We start from the raw sequence: 18,859 nt of genomic DNA on the forward strand, positions 1-18,859 counted from the left end.
TCCAAGTGTGGATGTAGCTCTTCTCTGAGTCTCACTGCTGTGAGCAGAGCCTCTGCTGGATTTCAGGCCCAACTTGTACCCTACTGGACTCCTTTGTGCAGTGAACAGCCTGCGCAACTGTACGTGGTGGTTGGTGCATACATATCCTGTGCCTACAGATGACAAGCATCTATCTTATAACAAGTTAGAATAACAGAAATTTATTCTCACAGTTCTGGAGGGCAGATGTTCAAAATCAAGGTATTGGCATGCTCTCTCTGAAGGCCCTGGGGAAGAATCCTTTGTCTTTTCCTGTTTCTGGTGGCTCTGGGTGGTCTGGGGCTTGAGGCGGCATCACTCTGTTCTCTACGTCCACATTCATGGGAAATTCTCTTTCTGTATCTTCCGTCTGTTAAAAGGTCACTGGTCGGGAAGTCCCTGATGCGTCAGTGCTTAGGACTCTGTGCTCCCACAGCGGGGGCACAGGTTCAGCCCCTGGTCGGGGACCTAAGATCCCGAGTGCCGCGTGACGCGGCCAAAAACAGTCTTCGGTTGATGGATTCGGGGCTCACAGATAATTTAGGATGATCTCGTCTTGAGATCCTTCACCTAGTCACAGAGCCTTTTCTTCCCAAATCAAGAAGGCCAGCTTCACAGATTTGGGGTCATGGACATATCTTTTTAGGGGGGCTACCATTCAGTGCACTACAGATGCCTTAGAAATGCATCCTAAGGGAATTCTCTGGTGGTTCAGTGGTTAGGACTCTTGCACTCTTGCTGCTGAGGGCCTGGGTTCCATCCCTGGTTGGGGAGCTAAAACATATTACGAGCTGTGTGGCATGGTCAAAAAAAAAAAAAAAAATGCATCCTAGGAGCATGACCTCTTGGCATTGTGGTATGTTGAGTCCAGCGTGGAATGCCCGTCGGGGAATCACCCAGTCTGTGTGTGACCCAGGTGTGGGGAAAGTGCTATGACTTCTGTGTGGCGTTTCAGGAAAGTGTCGGGGAAGAGCACCCGAGTGGGTGCCTGGAGGAAGGTGGGGGACCTATGAAGACATTGCAGGAAGTACACCCATGGCAGGGTGGACAGGGGATAGCCAGCCAGGCAGCCACCGCTCTGTAGTTCCCATGATCTCGGGAGCCTGTCAGCCTGGATTCAAATCCCAGCTCTGCCATCCTGGTACCTGGGCGTTCTTGGGCAAGTCACCTAGTCCTTTGTGCAGCCTCAGTTTCCTCAGCTGTGGAATGGGTACAAGGACACTGGCACCTGCCGTGTAGGATTGTTTAGGCTGCAGTGAGGTGAGATGAAGCACTGAGAACAGCACCTGGCCCGTGGTGAACCCTGGGCAAACCTTGGTCATGGTGACGAAGAGGACGACAAAGCAGGAAGTGGTGGTGACCGAGGGCAGAGGGCACAGACCTGCACCACCTCAAGCGCCTGAACTTCCAGACTCCAGCCAGCCGAGCAAGTTTCCTTAGCAGGGGGTTGGTCTTGTGGTTGGGCAGGTTGGGGCTGGTGGCTGGTGAGATGGGGGCTGGCACGCGTGAGCAGAGGCCAGTGAGACCCTAGCCAGTGGAGGAGGCGGGCACTATATGGTCGTCTGTGTGTAGTTTCATTGGCATCTTTACCTGTGGCCTTGCCTCTGTGAAGGTGTATCTCTGTCTGTCCACAGCTGTATCTCAGCACCCAGCCTGGACCAGGAATACAGGACACTTGCCCATCAGTGGGTGAATGGCTGGATGCGGCAGGCAGTGGTGATATTTAGAGTTCACGACAAGCAGCATGGATGCCAGGCAGGCAGTGTCCAGGATGGTGCCAGGGGAGGGACCTGCAGGCTCCCTGCTGTGCTGGGCCATGGGGGTATCTCAGGTGGTTCTGAGCAGGCAGGTGAGGTTCTGGGGGTCGGGGCAGCATTTAGTTACCAACCAGTAAGGAAGTGCTTGAATATTTTAGAAACAGAGCAGCCAGCTGTTACCCTGCATGTCAAAGCAGGCTGGTGGGATGGACAGATGGAAAGAGAGACAGTGAGACTTAGATCTGGGCAGGAATAGTGGCCTTGGAAAGGAGGAGATAGAGTGGAGAGATTCGGGAGGCGGAATGGATAAGACTTGGGTGAGTCGGAGGTGTGAGGTCATGGCTGTTCCTTTGTCCCTAGAGAGGGCTGTATCAGTTAGCTGCTGCCATGTAACAAACAACCCCCAACCTTTAGAGGTTGTTAGTGCTGTTTAACAAATTATCCCAAAGCTTAAGGGAAAAATTGTACTGTGCTCATGAGTTTTATGGGCCAGGAATAGTGAGTCTCTGCTCCAAGACGTCTAAGTTCTTAGCTGAGAAGACCTAAAGGCTAGGGGCTGAAGGCTCCTTCACACACATGCTTGGCGCCTGGGCTGGGATGACTGGAAAATACGACTGTCAACCAGAGCACCTACTTGTGGTCTCTCCGTGCGCCTAGCTTAGGCCTCCCCATAGCGTGGCCTCCCCAGAGCAGCCAGAATTCCATTAAAGTAGCTTAGGGCTTCTAGGGTAAATGTCCTGATGGACACAGCAGAAACTGTGAATTGGCTTTAAGAAGTCACATAGTGGCACTTCTGTTTCACTGTCCTGGTTGAAGTAGGCACAAACTTTGCTTAATTCAGGGGGACTAACAAGGTGGAATATCATGAGGGATTGGAGACATTACTGCAGCCATCTTTGAAAAACACGATGTGCCACAGTAGGTCAAAACAAAACCGTGATCCCAATGGTTGGAACTTGGCCTGGGCACCTCTAGTTACTTCTCTCTTATTTCTCTGTGGTCAGCTGTAGGTCAGCTATGTGGTTCTGCTTCGACAGCTTGGCTGCCTGTGAACTGGAATCATGGTGGTGAAGGCATTTGTCTCTTGTCCTCCAGAAGGCTAACCTGGATTTCTTTACATGTCAGCTGGGCAAAGAATAGGCTCAGAAATACACACCGTCACTTCCGCTACATCCTGTTGGCCAAGGCAAGCCAAAAGGCCAGCCCAAGGTCAAGGGTTGGTTAATAGACTCCATCTCTTGATAGGAGGCCCTGATAAGACCAGGGGGAGAAAAGTTTCTGGCTGCTTTTGCAGTCAACCACAGTAGTCTTTATTTTTTTCAGATCCCCTTACCATCAGCCCTCTCCCATTTTGCTGGGCCTCTCTTCTCAGTGGATTCAGAGTACAGTCCTTGACTCATGGAAGGCTGCGAGAGTCCTTGTGATGGGTTGCAAAGATACCTAGAAGTACTAACTCATTTGTGTTAGGTTGTGTTTGACTGCAAACAATGGAAACTTAATAGTGGCTTAAACTGTTAGGATTAAGCAGTCTAGAGGCAGGCAAGCCATGAGGAGTTTTTAAAAACCTAGTCTTTTTCTCTCCTCTCATCCGTTATTCTCTACAGGTAGGCTTATTAGCCTCAGGTTTATTGCCTCATGGCAGCAAAATGGCTGCCACAGCTCCAGTCTTCTCAACTATATTCAAAATGAGAAATGACTTTCTCCCTAGAGAAGCTCTATCTTGATATTCTGGAAGAAGAACTTTCTCAAATTCTGTCTTCGCCGAAAGACTCATTGAGCAGAACCCAATTCTATACACTTTGCTTTTTACTTATTTGCAAAACTGTGACTACTCTGGCTGCAAGGAAGCCTTGGAAAGTGAATGTCTCATAAAGGGATAGCAGCTGTTCTGGCCACAACCTACAGTAGGAAATATGTACACACACACACACACACACACATAATTGAAACCAGTGTCCATTGAAACCAGTGTCCACTGAAACCCTGTGTGATGCCTCTTAATATTTTCTATTCTATCCCAAGCCATTTGATTCTATACTCTAACTTAAAAGTGATCCCTGGTCACAACCTGCTAATTGGATTTCACAACCCTCAAAGGCGTGACCCATAGTTTGAAAAAGACTGACTCAGAACAGCCTTTGTTTACATCTTGGAGCTGGCAAGTGTTAACCCGAGATTGGGCTTCTGTGAGCAGGACAAGGAGGGCTAGGGAAATGGTGTTTGGAAAACCAACAGCTAGACTTTGCCATATCCTCTTCTCTGCCTATCACTTCCCATCAGCAAATGATAGGGTTCCATTGACTTTCTTTTTTATGACTTGCAAATAACCCGAGGGTTAGTAGCATTCCTATCGGGAAATTAAAATAAGCCTGTTTATGGAGCTTCACGGGGACTTTGAATTCTGTGTCCTGCTCAGCACCCTGGCTTCAGCACAGCTCCTGATGACAACGCAAAACTCCGAAGGCATTCCAAGTGCCGGAGGAATTCACACGATTTTCTGGAAGGACACTTTGTCATTGTTGCGTCATGGCTGTTCTCTTGAGCTGGTTGTGGTTTTGCAGGCCTGGCTTCTCATGCTTTTTATAGCCCGATGCTGGAGGAGAATGAGGTTCTTCGGAATCACAGGGCCTGGGTTCAGAGTCTGGTCCCACGGTGTGATTTGGGGCAAATGTCCTGACCTCTGTGAGCCTCAGTTTCCTGCGCTGTGAAATGGGAAACATTCCTCCTGTCTCCCTGGAGACTGGGAGGAGTCTATATGGAGTTCGCACAAGGCCTGATACCGAGGAAGCACTGGGGTTGGGGAGGTGCTCTTCCAAGATGTATCAGTCAGCTTTGACTGAGTAATGTGCAGTAACAAGTGAGCCCCGGATCTCAGTGGCTGACAGCAGCGAATGCTCCTCTCTTGCTCATGTGTCCAAGCTTTGAGGGTTGGCTGTGGCCCTATCCATGTGTCCACATCGTGCTGGGACTCAAGTGGAACCTTACAGTGGCTTTTCAAGCTTCTGCTCTGCAGGAGTGGAAGACGTCCTCTTGTGTGGATATTTTGGGTTTGCAGCTTTGCATGCTAATTATGTGTCCCCTGCCCCAGTCTCCCAATCTTTTTTTTAAAAAAGCTTTTTGAGTATCTGTGTGACATTGGGCATCCAGTGTCATCCCTGGTTAAGAACCGCTAAGCATCATCTTCCCCAAGGTCAAGGGCTGGAGGATCTCATTGCTCATTACAGGATCCTCAGTTCTCCCCGACACAGAACGGACAACGAATAAATGCCCTTTTCACCAGGCTGCTCTTTAAACGAATGAATGGGTTTGTTTTAACTGTCCCTGCAAATTCATTCATTCATCCCACAAATATTTAGAGAGTTCCTTCCATGTGCCGTGTCCTGTGTGGACTCTGAGCATTCCACAAGGAACAAAAGAGACCAAAATCCCTGTAGTCAGAGGGTTGACGTTTTTGTAGGGGAGACAGACAGTAAACAGTCAGAGAGTCATATGATTTTTGATGCTCAAGTATTTTCAAAGTAAAAAATTTTCGTTGCGGACAATTGCAAATGTGCACAAAGCAGAGAGAATAGTAAAACTTGAACCGCATCAACCAGCGCTTTACCGATCTTCCACCACTCTGACAGACCAGCCCTGTCCAAGGGGGCTTCCTGCCACCACGGGAATGTTCTAGATCTGTGCTGTTTCACGTGGTAGCCACCAGCCACGTATGGCAGTTGAGCCCACGAAATGTGGCGGGGGTGACCGTGGACTCGGTGTTTTCATTTCCTTTGCGCATTTAATGTGAATCTGTTTTATTGCATATTCCTGATTGTCCTCTCTTTTTTCCATCCTTTTATTGTGGTTAAAACACACGTAACAAAAGTGACCGTGGCAGCCACATCTAAGTGTACAAGTCAGCGGCATCAAGTGTGTGTGCACGGTGGTGCCACCATCACCCCCGTCCTTCTCTCACACTCGCTGCATCTTCCAGAACTGAGACGATACCCACTAAGCAACCAGTCCTCGCTTCTCTCCACCCCACCCCCCAGTCCCTGGCAGACTGCACTCTCCTTCCTGTCTCTCCATCATGAGTGGAATAAGATGGTATCCTTGTCTTTTTGTCACTGGCTGACTTCACTTGGCACAAAGTCATCTATGCCGTCCTTTCAGCCTTTCCTCCCTGAATGATAATTCTGTTTTAAACAGATGCCACGATTGGCTTATCCATTCATCTGTTGACGGATACCTGGGTGGTTGTACCTCTCGGCTCTTGGGGAATCATGAACAGGGCTGCATAAATATGTCCTTCCAGACCCCACTTTCAATTCTTTTGTGTTATATATATCCAGAAGTGGGCTTGCTGGGTCATATGCTAATTCTATTTTTAATCTTTTGAGGAACCACCAAAGTGTTTTCCACAGCAGCTGCATCATTTTACGTTCCCACCAACAGGGCGCAAGGGTTCCAGTTTCTCCAGGTCCTCAGCGACACTTGTTAATTTTTGAATTTTTGCTCGTCACCTTTTAATAGGAGTGAGGCAGCATCTGTGATTTCGATAGCATTGCCCTAATGTTTGGTGGTGGTGATCACCTTTTTGTGTGCTTATGACCGTTTGTATGTCGTCTTGGGACAAATACCTACCCCAGTCCTTTGCCATAATTTCATTTCAGCAGCTTGAACTTAAATGTATGTAGTCACGCGTGGCTAATTGGGTACTGTTTTGAACCGAATAGGGACAATATGCCTCTGAATTCACACAACTGGGTTATTCTGAACTTAAGTCACAGTCGTTTTTTCATGTCACCTCTACGTATTTTAGGATGTATTTCTGAAAGGTAAAGACTCTCAGTGAAAAGAAAGAGAATACGACGCCATTGTTACACACCTAGAATCCACCCCTTCTTTCTTTTCCTTCCTTCCTTCGCTGGTCTTCGTTGCTGCCAAGGGGCTACTCCAGTTGGGGTGTGTGGGTTTCTCATTGCAGAGCACGGGCTCTAGCAAAGGCTGCAGTGCTGAGTTGCAGCTTGCGGTCTCTAGAGCCCAGGCTCAGTGGTTGCAGGGGTATGCTGGGTTTTCCTGGATCGGGGATCGAACCCGCGTCTCCTGCACTGGCCGGCGGGTTCTTTACCACTGAGCCACCAGGGAAGCCCTGAGCTATAGATTTTTAACCCCCGTATAACTGATGCCCCATCGCAGTGCAGGATCTGTCCTCTCCCCGGAAAGCCCCCCTCACCCATTGCGCAGCTGTCACCATCAAAATGAAAACGCGGAGATGACAGATTCTCACAGCCTGGCGCCTCCTGCTGGACATTCACCCACAGGTCCCACTTGGAGAGCTCCGTTCAGGAAATACCCGCCTCCTGGCTCTCCTTCTGGTCCGAGGTTTGCAGAACTTGGGCCACACCTTGGGCAGGGAGGAGGGGTGAGGGGGGACCCACGTGGAGCAGGCGGCTCTCATGAAGCCGCTGCGGGCGCTTGGGATCACTTCCGGGCCAGGGCAGTGCCCCTGCAGCCTAGATGGGCCAGAACTCCATGTTCCAGGGTCCTGTGACAGAGGCTTTCTAGACCTTTCCGGGGGTCTGGGACTCTGCATCAAAAGGAGCAGCAGTTCCCGTCCCTCCTGTCTGTTCCATCCACTCGCCCTTATCGCGTCTTTGGATCTGAACTATCCCAGGCATTCACAAAATGCTAACAAAGGCTTGTCACCCAGCTTTGTCTTATCTTGACTCTGTGGCCGTGTCTGCTTCACATTTTGAAGAGAAACAGCATGATGAGAGAGGGCTGTCTGTGGGATTGTGGTTAAGGGCGGGGACTCTGCAGTCAGCCTGCCTTGGCTCAGATCCCAGCCTGGCCGCTGACCACTGCAGGCATCTGGGGGTGGCGTATGGCTCACCATTCGGAGCCTCGCTGTCCTCATCTGCAGAATGGGGCTAAGCAGAGCACCCGCCTCGTAGGGAGTCCAAGATGGTGACACGGAGGAAACACGCAGAGTACTTAAAATCAGCAGCTGTCATCACCATCATCATGTCAGGTCAACCCTCGGTGTTCGTGGATTCCATATTTTGCTAATCCACCCACCCGCTGACGTCAATAAGCCCCAAATCAGTATGGGGCTTTCCCAGTCACGTGCAGAGTCGTGAAGTGTTTGAGTCTCTCGGTGCACATCCCCCCAGCGGAGGTGGAACACGGCGACCCTCTGCCTCCTCAGTTCAGCTGTCAAGAAGCACCCTCCTTAGGGCCCTGCTGTTTTGCGCTTCTGTGCTTTTTGTAAGCGGTTTTGCTGTTACACATGGCCCCTCCTGCACAGAGGTGAAAAGCCACCCAGTGCTCGTAAGCGCAGGAAGGCTGCAGTGAGCTCTATGGAGAAAGCACGTGGGAGATGAACAGTTATACCCGAGTTACAGCGCTGTTGGCCACAAGCCCAGTGTGAGCAATTCACCGATTTATATTCAACAAGGTGTCTTTAAACAGAAACACACATAGCCAAGGTGGTGTGTTGTTGGGTTGATGAGAATGGGGCCAGAGGCTGGCAGGAAGCTAGCCCTGTATTTCCTCAGGGCCGATGGCTCAGAAGTGCCGGTGGATTAAGCCGTACGGTGTTGCGTGCTGTTGCGTGAGTGTGTATATGTACATATGCAGTGCGGGTAGATACAGGGCGGTCTTGTCTGCATTTACCACGCGTGTGATCATGTGCGGCGGTGTTTCCTGTGGTTTGTACACTTGGGTTTGACCTCTCCTCTCTCTGGCTGCATCTTTCTCCTTTTCACTGACGGTCCCACTCACAGCCTCTCTCTCCCTCTCTCTCCACAGCTGGCCCCCGAAAGGACACTCCCCAAGTCCCCAGCTGGGGGCCCCGCGTAGACCTGGAGTGGACACCCCCTCCTTCCCTTCATGATTCGTTTGTAGCGCAGGTAACCAGCCAAGCGTGAGCTCATTCCCAGAGGGGCTGTGGTCCCCCACCTCCTCCACGGAAGGGACGGTCCTCCTTGACTTAGCCGCAACCTTCAGCTCCACCCTTCCCAACCTGGGGCCCCGGGGTCATTCGGGCCAGCCCCCTGCCTCCTCGCCATCTACAGGAGAAGCAGGATCTCCCTCCCACATCCCCCTCTTCTCCAGGTGCTCTGCAGATCTTGCCAGGTTGCTCCCTGGCCAGGCCTTGCCCACTGTGGGCTGGTTAGGAAGGGCAGGGGCTCGTTGGCAGCAGAGCTGGTGGCGTGGGAAGAAGGAAGCGTGGGTGGGGGCGGGGATGTGAAGCCAGAGAGAGTATGTTGTACCAACGCCTGGTGCAGCCAGAGTCTTGGAAGGGAAAGGCCCCTCTGCGGTCCGTGCCCAGGGCCAGCTCTAGAGGGGAGGGTGATTGGCGTGTGAGGCCCTGAAGATGGATGTTTCTGTTCTAGACTGGCCTTGTAACCCGGGGCCCGTGAAATGTGTACGTGTGTGCATATGTGTGTGCATGTCCCATGCAGAAGTACGCGTAACATATCTGGCCCACATGCGTGTTTCTGGCCAGAGGGTCTTTTTGCTTTCATCAGACCCTCCAAGGCACAGTTCAGAGAAGACCCTAAACTAGTGACGCGGGCTTCCTCCCGAGGCTGTCACAGAGCCGTTGAGGTTACTGGGGGTTGGAGTGGCGATTGCGAAGTTCAGAGGATCTGTCAGAGTGAGGAATCATGACCCAGCTGAGGGCACAAGTGAGATTTTGTGTGTTTTGAGGTGTAGGGAGGGGTAGATCCTCCTCAGTGAGTTCAGGACCACTCCTGCTCTCCCTACCAAAACAAAAAAAAGAGAGGGTGAGAAGTCCACGGCTCTGGGCTGGGGTTGTGTGTGATTTCTCGGGTCCTGTCTGCATCGTTGGGAGGGAAGGATGTGTGGGCAGATGGATGGATCAGTTGGATGTGTTTGGAAGACAGGAGAGATGGACCGTGAGGCGGAAGTTTGGCAAGATGGGTACTTGGAAGCCTGGTGGGATGTTTGGAGCAATGGGAGGTTAGGTGAGGGTTGGGGGGATGGCAAACACAGAGAACTTCAGTTTTCTCGCTATAAAATGGGACACACAGTACCCTTCCCCATGGGGATTGAACAAGCTAACATTAGTGGAATGCTTGGGACAGTGCCTGGCGGGCACGTGATAAGCCCGGGCCAAATGTTAGCCGTCCTCATCCTCATCGCTCTGACAGGCTCAGCCGGGCTCCGGCGGCTGCTCTGACGCCAAGCGCCCACCCTCTGGGTCCCTGTCCCTCTCTTTCCCTCCGTGAGAACTGCACTGCATGTGTCTTCCACGGGGACCCAGAACCTGAGCCCCTTCATGCCTTCCCCCCAACCCAGTCGCGTGTAGGACAAGCCCCCCAATGCCCGCACTGGGCCAGCCCTGCCCTCAGGAGGCAGACACAAGCTCTGGGGCCAGATCTCTGTGAGCCAGGAGACGGAGAACCACAGTCTCTGCTCTTGCATTAACTCCTCTGCGAAGCTGGGGGGGTGGCAAGACCCACTTCGAGGGGTTCCCTGGGGATTAACTGCGTTAGCGTGTGTGAAGCACTTGGCACGGGGCCCACACGTGATCAGGGCTCACTTAGTCAGGACTGACGTCATCGTTGTCATCACCGGATGCTGGGGGGACAGAGGGAGGAGGAAAAGGCAGCCGTGTCTCTCTGGTCAGAGCTGCTGGTGGGGAGGGTCCTGCCTCGCCCCCCCACCGTCCATGCCCACAGACTCCAGGGGTCTGGGCCCCCAAGAAATGGTCCTTGTGGGGAGGGTCCTGGCCCGCTGCCACCATCTAACCTGTCGCCCTCTTCCTGCCCTGCCCCATCCAGTGGCGATGGATGATGAGGATGGGAGATGCTTACTAGACGTGATTTGGTGAGTAGTGGGATTCCCGTCCCCCCTTCCCCCCTCACTCTCCCTCCTCTCCCCTGTCCCTCATCTCCTCAAGTGTTTCTCCCCTTCTCTCTTTCAGTGACCCTCAGGCCCTCAATGACTTCTTACATGGATCCGAGAAGGTGAGTGCTGGGCAGGGCGAGGCATCCCCCAGGGCAGCAGGGTGCTGTGAGTCAAGCCCCCCACCACCACACTGAGTAGACATCTGCCTTCCAGGAGCCAGGCCCCAAGCTCACGGCGAAGAGGGAAAGAGACGGCAAATCCCTGCCCTCACGCCATACACATTTCCTGGGTAAACAAGCAACCAGTGACTAATAAAGGCAGTGGTGGAAAGCACCACGCCGGGCAGCAGAAGAAATAGCAACATCACTTTTGCACCACAAAGGAGGATCCGAAGAAAATGAATGGGAGGTGGGGGGCAAGGGCAGGGGCTTCGTTAGCTGCAGTGGGCAGAGAGGCGACATTGAGGGTGAAGCTGAAGGACCAAAGGGAGGCACCCACTGTGCTCTGACCAGGGGGAGAGCAGGTGGGAAGGCGGGAAAGTCCGACCCGTTCCAGGAACAGAAAGAAGGCCAGTGGGGCCAGGATGAAAGGTAAACTAGTAGGTGGGGAGACTGGAGTGGACAAAAATCCCCAGGTCATGCAGAGCCTAGAGGAGCTTGACTGGGGAGTTTGGACTTTATTCTGAATGTGACAGGCAGCTCCGACAGTTTATTAAGCAGCCACATGGCATATTCTATTTGCACTCCGGAGAATGGAACACAGCGGGGACGAGGGGACATCTGTTGAGCCACAAGGGGTTGTATCCGTTACCTAGGGCTGCATAACAAGTTATCCCAATGCGTTGTGGCTTCTACTGACTTCTAATAACATTTGTTAGAGCTCTCAGTTTCTGGGGATTGGGAATGGAGGAGCAGCCTGGGTGTCTATCTTGCAGTCTCCCCTGAGTAGCATTCAGGATGTTGGTTGGAGTCATTGTCATCTGGGGGCTTGCCTGGGGCTGGGGGGCCTGCTTCCACTCCTGTGCCTGTTAGCTGGAGGCCTCAGCTTCTCGCCACGTGGGCCTCTCCAGAGGATTGCTTGAGCATCCTCATGACGTGGCAGCTGGTTTGCCCAAGCAAGTGACCCAGGGGAGAGAGCCAGGAGGAAGCTGAGCGCCTCTTATGACCTAGTCTCCGAAGTCACACTGCATTCACTGGAAGCGAGTCACCATGCCCACCCACACTCTCAGAGAGGGAAAAGAGCTCCACTCCTCAAGGGGATGTATCGAATAATTTGTGGAGCAAAGGCAAGTGCAATGGGAGGATGGCGGCCTGGGCCCCAAGGCAGGCGGTGGAGGAGGTGCCTGGAAGGCAGCGTCACTCAACTTGACAGTGGATTAGATGGTGAAGAAGTGTCCAGACTGCCTCCTGGACTTGACCTGAGCAACCAAAAGGGTTGTACCATTCCCTGAGACTGGGAGTTTGGAGCAGACCCCAGAAGTCCGAGGGCAGCAGTTAGATATGTTGAATTGGCCAAAAAAAAGTTGGTTTGGATGTTTCTGTAAGATGTAATGAGAAAACCCAAATGAAGTTTTTGGCCAACCCCATACCAGTCTAGGGTTCTAGAAGGGGATCAGCTAGAAACTGGGGAGCTCGACTGTGGACAGTGGGCGCTTAAGGCCTGTTCTCGGCATTGAGGATAACTCCTGGAATGAGACCGGTCCCTGCCCTCCCAGACATGGGAGCAGCTCACACATCCGGCGCCCAAGGAACGCGGCTGTGCAGAGGAAGGACTGATTTCATTGGAAGGGACAGACGGGCACATGTCGGGAGGAGGAGGCACGTGTGACAGGCCCTGCAGGATGTGTTACCAAAGAGGCAGAGGGTGAAGGCCCGGGGTGCTGCTTGGGTGAAGGTGCGGAGGCAGGATTCTAGAGTTCCAGGCAGGCATGTCGGGGAGCCTCGGACGTGGTGCTGGGGGCTCCTTAGGATTTAAACTTGCAGCCAAGCCCCTTCCTTTGGGGCCTCTTTTCTGGAGGTGGAGTTTCCGTACCCCTCGAACCTCCCCCACCCCCTGCATCCCCCCCACCCCCACCTCGTCTTTGTCTTTGTGTCCGTGTAACACGAAATTGGTTTTTGTTCTAGCGTGTGGGCCGGCCCACTGCCCAGCTGACCTTTGACCTTGGGTGGGGGCGGGTCTTGTTGCAGCTCGACAGTGATGACCTCCTGGATAATCCCGGGGAGGCCCAAAGTGCCTTCTATGAAGGTCCTGGGGTAAGTGGCCACGGGGGCTCGAGGAGGGTGGTGGGCAGGACGCCCGTGGTAGCAGCCAGTGGGAGAGGGTTGGAGGGCGTCTCACTTATTCCCTGAGGCACTTTTTGCCCCTCCAGTGAGGGGCTGGGGCGTAGTCACTGAGAGCAGAGTGGGGTGCAGGTGAGGCCGAGGCTGCCAGATACCTCCCCTACCTCCAGGCTGTGCCTCAGAGAAGGAGGTGCGGTTCCTGGGTCCCTGGCCTTAGGGATCAGCTGCTATAGCGCTGGCATGGAGGCTGAGGCTGGCCCCTGAGGATGGGGACAGGGGCATCTTGGGGGTCTTGTCCTGGCTCAGCCGGGGAAGAGGATCCACTGATACAGACCTCCGTCTCTGCCTGAAAATGAGAGCAGGGATGATGAGCAAAGCCCAAAGCGGGGCACGCAGTGGGCATCTACATTATTGAGCACCTCCTGCGTGCCAGGCCGCTCCGTCCTCTTCCCCTTCTGTGGCCTCTCCCTTCCCCTCTTCTCTCCCTACCCCGCCCCCTCCTTCGTCATCATAACTGTCATTTACAGAACACTTATCATACGCTAGACCCTTTACGGTAATTTTCATTTAATCCTCACAACCACCGTAATAACACATTCCAAACAATTGACCTGGCGTAACATACATGCCTAAATCCAGAACCCAGCAAATAATAGTACTCTCATGTTATTACACTTACAGGTCGGTTAGGGTATGCGTTATTCTTATCCACACCGCCCTGTCTTAATTTAACCCATAAGGACCCTGGTCAGGTTCTTAGCACCTCACGTGCATGATGTCAGTAAATGTCACAACCGTCCTAGGAGGCAGGTTTGGTTATAGCCATTTAGCAGTTAGGAGCTCAGAACCCCCTGGTCTTTGGTTGGGGGCTGAGCTGGAGCCTGTCTCGCCAGGCAGTGCCCCCTGCTTGGCAGTGGGGTGACCCCCTCCCAGTCTAGGGGGCAAGGAGGGAGCAGTGCCCACCTCCCTGGGCTGTTACTAACAGCAGCGACCTAGACAGTAGTAGTGATGCCAGCAGCAGTGATGGACAGTGTTTCTCGGGTGCCAGGTACTGCTCTGAGCCATCCACGTGGAGTGAACTCGGAATCTTTTTAACAACAGTTTTGACCCATTATCAGTGGGTATTCCATGCTGCTAGCATACTCATTACTTATGGAATATTTGCTCAAAAACACATACATGTATTGATCGTACATTCGTGACCTGGGTCACCATCCGGAAAGCACTTAAGAAACCTCAGACTCACAGTGCTTGGCACCGGGCAAGGCTGCTGCTGCTCCTGCGTTTAACAGAACCATGATCCTGGATCCAAAACTTTTGGGGCAGGCTTGTTGTGGGATTCGGGGTTTTTCAGATGCTGGAAAGGCAGTGCTGACTACGTGTGTGCTGCGTGTAACGTAACACGCTCATTTTTCTGTGGTCACACCGAGGGCGAGTCCTGTTGCGTGACTGAATGATGCGTTTCCCTCTGAGCATCAGTTGCATTCTGGTCAGGGCTTTCCAGCCTGAAGTTCTCAAAACATTCAAGGTTTTCAGAGCCTTTGAGGTTTTGGAATTGCAGAAGAGCATCATGGGCCTGTATGGCTGTTTAGAAAATGGTTTTTGTTACCTTCTGCTGATGTGCACAGATGGGGGAAAAAACAGGCCGGATTAAGCCATCCCTGGGGTGCCCAGCTCAGCCCTGGCGAAGCTGGGATTTGAACCCGGGTCCAGCCACTTCTTGTAGAAGGTTCTTTCTTTCCCTGCTGCCCTGACATCAGGTACCCTTGGCTTCAGCTGTGTCCTGGGCCCGGCCCCTTGCTAACCTGGGCTCTCTTCTCCCTCACCTTCCCCGTCTCCAGCTCCACGTGCAAGAAGCCTCTGGCAACCATTTGAACTCAGAGCCCAGCCAGCCGGCCCCCAGTGTGGACCTCGACTTCCTGGAAGATGACATCCTGGACTCGCCCGCGGCCGGGGGTGGCGGCGGGGGCGCGGGGGGTGCCGACCAGCCCTGCGACATTCTCCAGCAGAGCCTCCAGGAGGCCAACATCACCGAGCAGACACTTGAGGCTGAGGCCGAGCTGGACCTGGGCCCCTTCCAGCTGCCCACCCTGCAGCCCGCGGACGGTGGGGCCGGCCCGGCAGGGGCCGGAGGGGCTGCTGCCGTGGCCACGGGACCCCAGGCACTCTTCTCGGGGGGTGCCGACCTGCTGGGGCTGCAGGCCCCGCCCACCGTGCTGACCCACCAGGCCCTGGTGCCACCGCAGGACGTGGTCAGCAAAGCCTTGAGCGTCCAGCCCTTCCTGCAGCCTGTGGGCCTGGGCAACGTGACCCTGCAGCCCATCCCGGGCCTCCAGGGCCTGCCCAACGGCAGCCCTGGGGGTGCCGCAGCAGCCACGCTCGGCCTGGCCCCCATCCAGGTGGTCGGCCAACCCGTCATGGCTCTCAACCCACCCACCTCCCAGCTCCTGGCCAAGCAGGTACCCGTCAGCGGCTACCTGGCCTCAGCGGCTGGCCCTTCGGAGCCAGTGACCCTGGCATCAGCCGGTGTCTCACCCCAGGGGGCCGGCCTGGTCCTCCAGAAGAACCTCCCTGCCGCTGTGGCCACCACGCTCAATGGGAACTCGGTGTTCGGAGGGGCGGGAGCTGCCCCAGCGGCGGCCAGTGGGGCGCCCTCAGGACAGCCGCTGGCAGTGGCCCCCGGCCTGGGCACATCGCCACTGGTTCAAGCGCCCAATGTCATTCTGCACCGCACGCCCACGCCCATCCAGCCCAAGCCTGCTGGCGTGCTGCCCCCCAAGCTCTACCAGCTGACCCCCAAGCCGTTCGCCCCCGCGGGCGCCACACTTACCATCCAGGGCGAGGCTGGGGCCCTCCCGCAGCCACCCAAGGCTCCCCAGAACCTGACTTTCATGGCGGCGGGCAAGGCTGGCCAGAACGTGGTGCTGTCGGGCTTCCCGGCACCTGCCCTGCAGGCCAACGTCTTCAAGCCGCCTCCGGCCACCACCACGGGGGCGGCCCCCCCGCAGCCCCCCGGGACGCTGAGCAAGCCCATGAGCGTGCACCTCCTGAACCAAGGCAGCAGCATCGTCATCCCCGCCCAGCACATGCTTCCAGGCCAGAACCAGTTCCTGCTGCCCGGCACGTCGGCGGTCCAGCTCCCCCAGCCGCTCTCAGCCCTGCCGGCCAACGTGGGCGGGCAGATCCTGGCAGCCGCGGCCCCCCATGCGGGCGGACAGCTCATCGCCAACCCCATCCTCACCAACCAGAACCTGGCAGGCCCACTGAGCCTGGGCCCCGTGCTGGCCCCCCACTCGGGGGCCCACAGCGCCGCCCACATTCTCTCGGCCGCCCCCATCCAGGTGGGCCAGCCGGCGCTCTTCCAGATGCCCGTGTCTCTGGCCGCGGGCAGCCTGCCCACGCAGAGTCAGCCGGCCGCCGCCGGGCCGGCCGCCACCACCGTCCTCCAGGGGGTCACCCTGCCCCCCAGCGCCGTGGCCATGCTCAACACCTCCGATGGACTGGTGCAGCCCGCCACCCCAGCCGCCGGGGAGGCCACACCTGTCCTCACGGTGCAGACAGCGCCCCAGGCGCCCCCCACGGTCAGCACCCCACTGCCTCTGGGCCTCCAGCAGCCGCAGCAACAACAGCAGCCGCCGCCACCACAGGCCCCGACCCCACAGGCTGCCGCCCCAGCTCAGGCCACCACCCCGCAGCCCAGCCCGGGCCTGGCGTCCAGCCCGGAGAAGATTGTCCTGGGGCAGCCTCCCTCTGCTGCCCCCACGGCCGTCCTCACTCAGGACTCCCTGCAGATGTTTCTGCCCCAGGTAACCAGGGCCGCCGGGGCAGGGGAAGGGGCCCGCGTGGAGGGGGGCCTGGAGCTGGAACCGGATGTGGTTGAAGCAGCAAGTGGGGAGGGGCCTGGGGGTCAGGAAGGGTGCCCAGAGCTACCACCCCTGCCCCAGGTCGCTCAGAGAAGGTCCCGGGGGGACAGGGCCCAGCTGACTGACCAGGACAGAGAGAAAGGCTGCCCTCTTGCTGGAGGGTTGGAGAAGGGTCCAAGAGAGAAAGTGGATGGACAGACAGACAGACGGGGTGGGAGAGATGGATGCTGGGGTGGAGCCGGAAGATGACTCACAGAACTGAGGGGACTGAGCTACCCCAGGTCACGCCCTCTGGACCCTGGGGCTCCCAATCCCCTGACTTCGGCGTTTAGCCTCTGGGTGCCCCCCAACTGATTCCCACCACCCTCTTCTCCGGAGCACCTGCGGGGGCTGGGAGTCGGGGTGTGGAGGCCTCGGGTCTGTGGGGGTGGCCTCTGACCCACTGTGGGCTGCCCGTTGCAGGAGAGGAGCCAGCAGCCCCTCTCCACAGAGGGCCCCCACCTCTCCGTGCCCGCCTCGGTCATAGTCAGCGCCCCGCCTCCCGCCCAAGACCCAGCCCCGACCACCCCTGTCGCCAAAGGAACTGGCCTTGGCCCTCAGGCCCCCGACAGCCAGGCCTCCCCGGTGCCGGCCCCCCAGGTAGACGAACCCCAGCAGCCTCTGTCCCAGCGCAGACCAGCCCTGCCCCTCGCCCCGCCTCCCGCCCCCCCTCCACGCGCTCTCTGGCTGTCCTGCCTGCCTCTCTGTTTCGCTGGCTTGGGAAGCGGTGCTCCCCTTGGCTCCCCAGATGTTTCCCAAGGGCCGTGGATGCTTGAGACCACACTCTAGTCAGGGACGCATAGTTAGGTCCTAGAATGATCATTTTTCTGTCTGGATAAGTAGCTCACATTTCGAGGAAGACATTAAGAGGTCTAGATCCAAGCCTGGCTTTCCCTCCCCAAGAGGGTTTTTTTCACTCCTTTCCCACAAAGAGACAAATAAAAAGACAATGGGGTTCTTTTCCTTACATTTTTACGAAAATGAAAGCAATACTCTACATGCATTCTGCACCTTTTATCATTTAGAAGTTCATCTTGGGGACTGTACTTCACTCTTCTACATGATTGCATAGTATTCCATTGTGTGTGGGTGCTCCTTACGTAACCAGACATTGTTGTTGGGAATTTAGGTCACTTTTGGTCTTTAGCTCTCAGATGAGCAAGGCTGCAAAGTACAACTCTGTGCATATGTCTCTTTGTAGGATAAATTCTAAAAGGACATCACTAGGTCTGAGAGCATATGCATTTATAATTGTGACAAATATTGCCAAATTGCTCCCTGTAGAGTATAAGTTGGTTTAATGGATTATCTGTGGTTGATCAGTATATGATCTCTGGTTGTTTGCCCCCACCCTCAAGTGATATTGAACTTGGCCACTTGGGTAAGTAAAAAACAGTATCTTGTTCTAATTTGTATTTCTTTAAATGAGGCTGGGCAGGTTTTTATAGATTTAGAGTTTTAGAGTTATTTGTGTTTTCTGTGGAGTTATCTGTTCATACACGTGGCCATTTTCAAATTTGAGTTGCTGGTCATTTTCTTGTTGGTTTGTAGAAACTCTTTACATATTAGAGAAATAGACTTTGTCTCCTATGAGTCATCAGCACATCAGCATATGAGAGGTTAGGATGGGCCCCTTTTATTCTGGAGGTATAGATGTTGCACTTGTTCAGAAAGGATCCATGGGTAGGTAGATTAGAACAGGCAGAAGAGGAGGAAATAAGATGAACGAGGGCCAGGCAGGCCGAAATCCGCTGCGCTTTGGCCGTCAATAGCCGTGATTTCACTCTCAGACTCTGCTACTCACCACGTGACTGGAAGCAGCCAGCTTCTTCATTACGTCAACTGTTGTTTAGGGAAAAGAGAATGCTAAGTATGTGCCAGGCCTTGTGCTAACCCTGGGCAAGTCCCTGTAACTGCTGAACCTCAGTTTCCTCATCTGGAAAATGGGGATAGTAGTTTCTTTATACATCTACTAGGACAAGTAACCGAGTTGCTATGTGCTTTGCACAGAATAAGCAGTCCAAAAATATTTGCTATTGTTATT

General features: G+C 54.6%; 1 protein-coding gene across 5 annotated transcripts in view; it reads left to right on the forward strand.

Annotated features, from left to right (window-relative positions):
• The window catches only part of BICRA (BRD4 interacting chromatin remodeling complex associated protein), a 74,748-nt gene that overhangs the window by 42,615 nt on the left and 13,274 nt on the right, over nt 1-18,859 (forward strand). For 3 of the 5 annotated variants that reach the window (XM_060398150.1, XM_042232241.1, XM_060398151.1), the window contains exons 2-8: nt 8,568-8,668; nt 10,568-10,613; nt 10,711-10,753; nt 10,848-10,923; nt 12,821-12,886; nt 14,755-16,719; nt 17,239-17,415. In XM_060398150.1, coding sequence (XP_060254133.1) covers nt 10,728-10,753; nt 10,848-10,923; nt 12,821-12,886; nt 14,755-16,719; nt 17,239-17,415 — 2,310 coding nt within the window. In that variant the 5' untranslated portion in view covers nt 8,568-8,668; nt 10,568-10,613; nt 10,711-10,727. The remainder of the gene's footprint in view (nt 1-8,567; nt 8,669-10,567; nt 10,614-10,710; nt 10,754-10,847; nt 10,924-12,820; nt 12,887-14,754; nt 16,720-17,238; nt 17,416-18,859) is intronic. The other 2 variants (XM_060398152.1, XM_027978541.2) reach the window with 2 other exon arrangements.

This window comes from Ovis aries, chromosome 14 (assembly GCF_016772045.2).
Source record: "Ovis aries strain OAR_USU_Benz2616 breed Rambouillet chromosome 14, ARS-UI_Ramb_v3.0, whole genome shotgun sequence".
Lineage (NCBI taxonomy): Eukaryota > Metazoa > Chordata > Mammalia > Artiodactyla > Bovidae > Ovis > Ovis aries.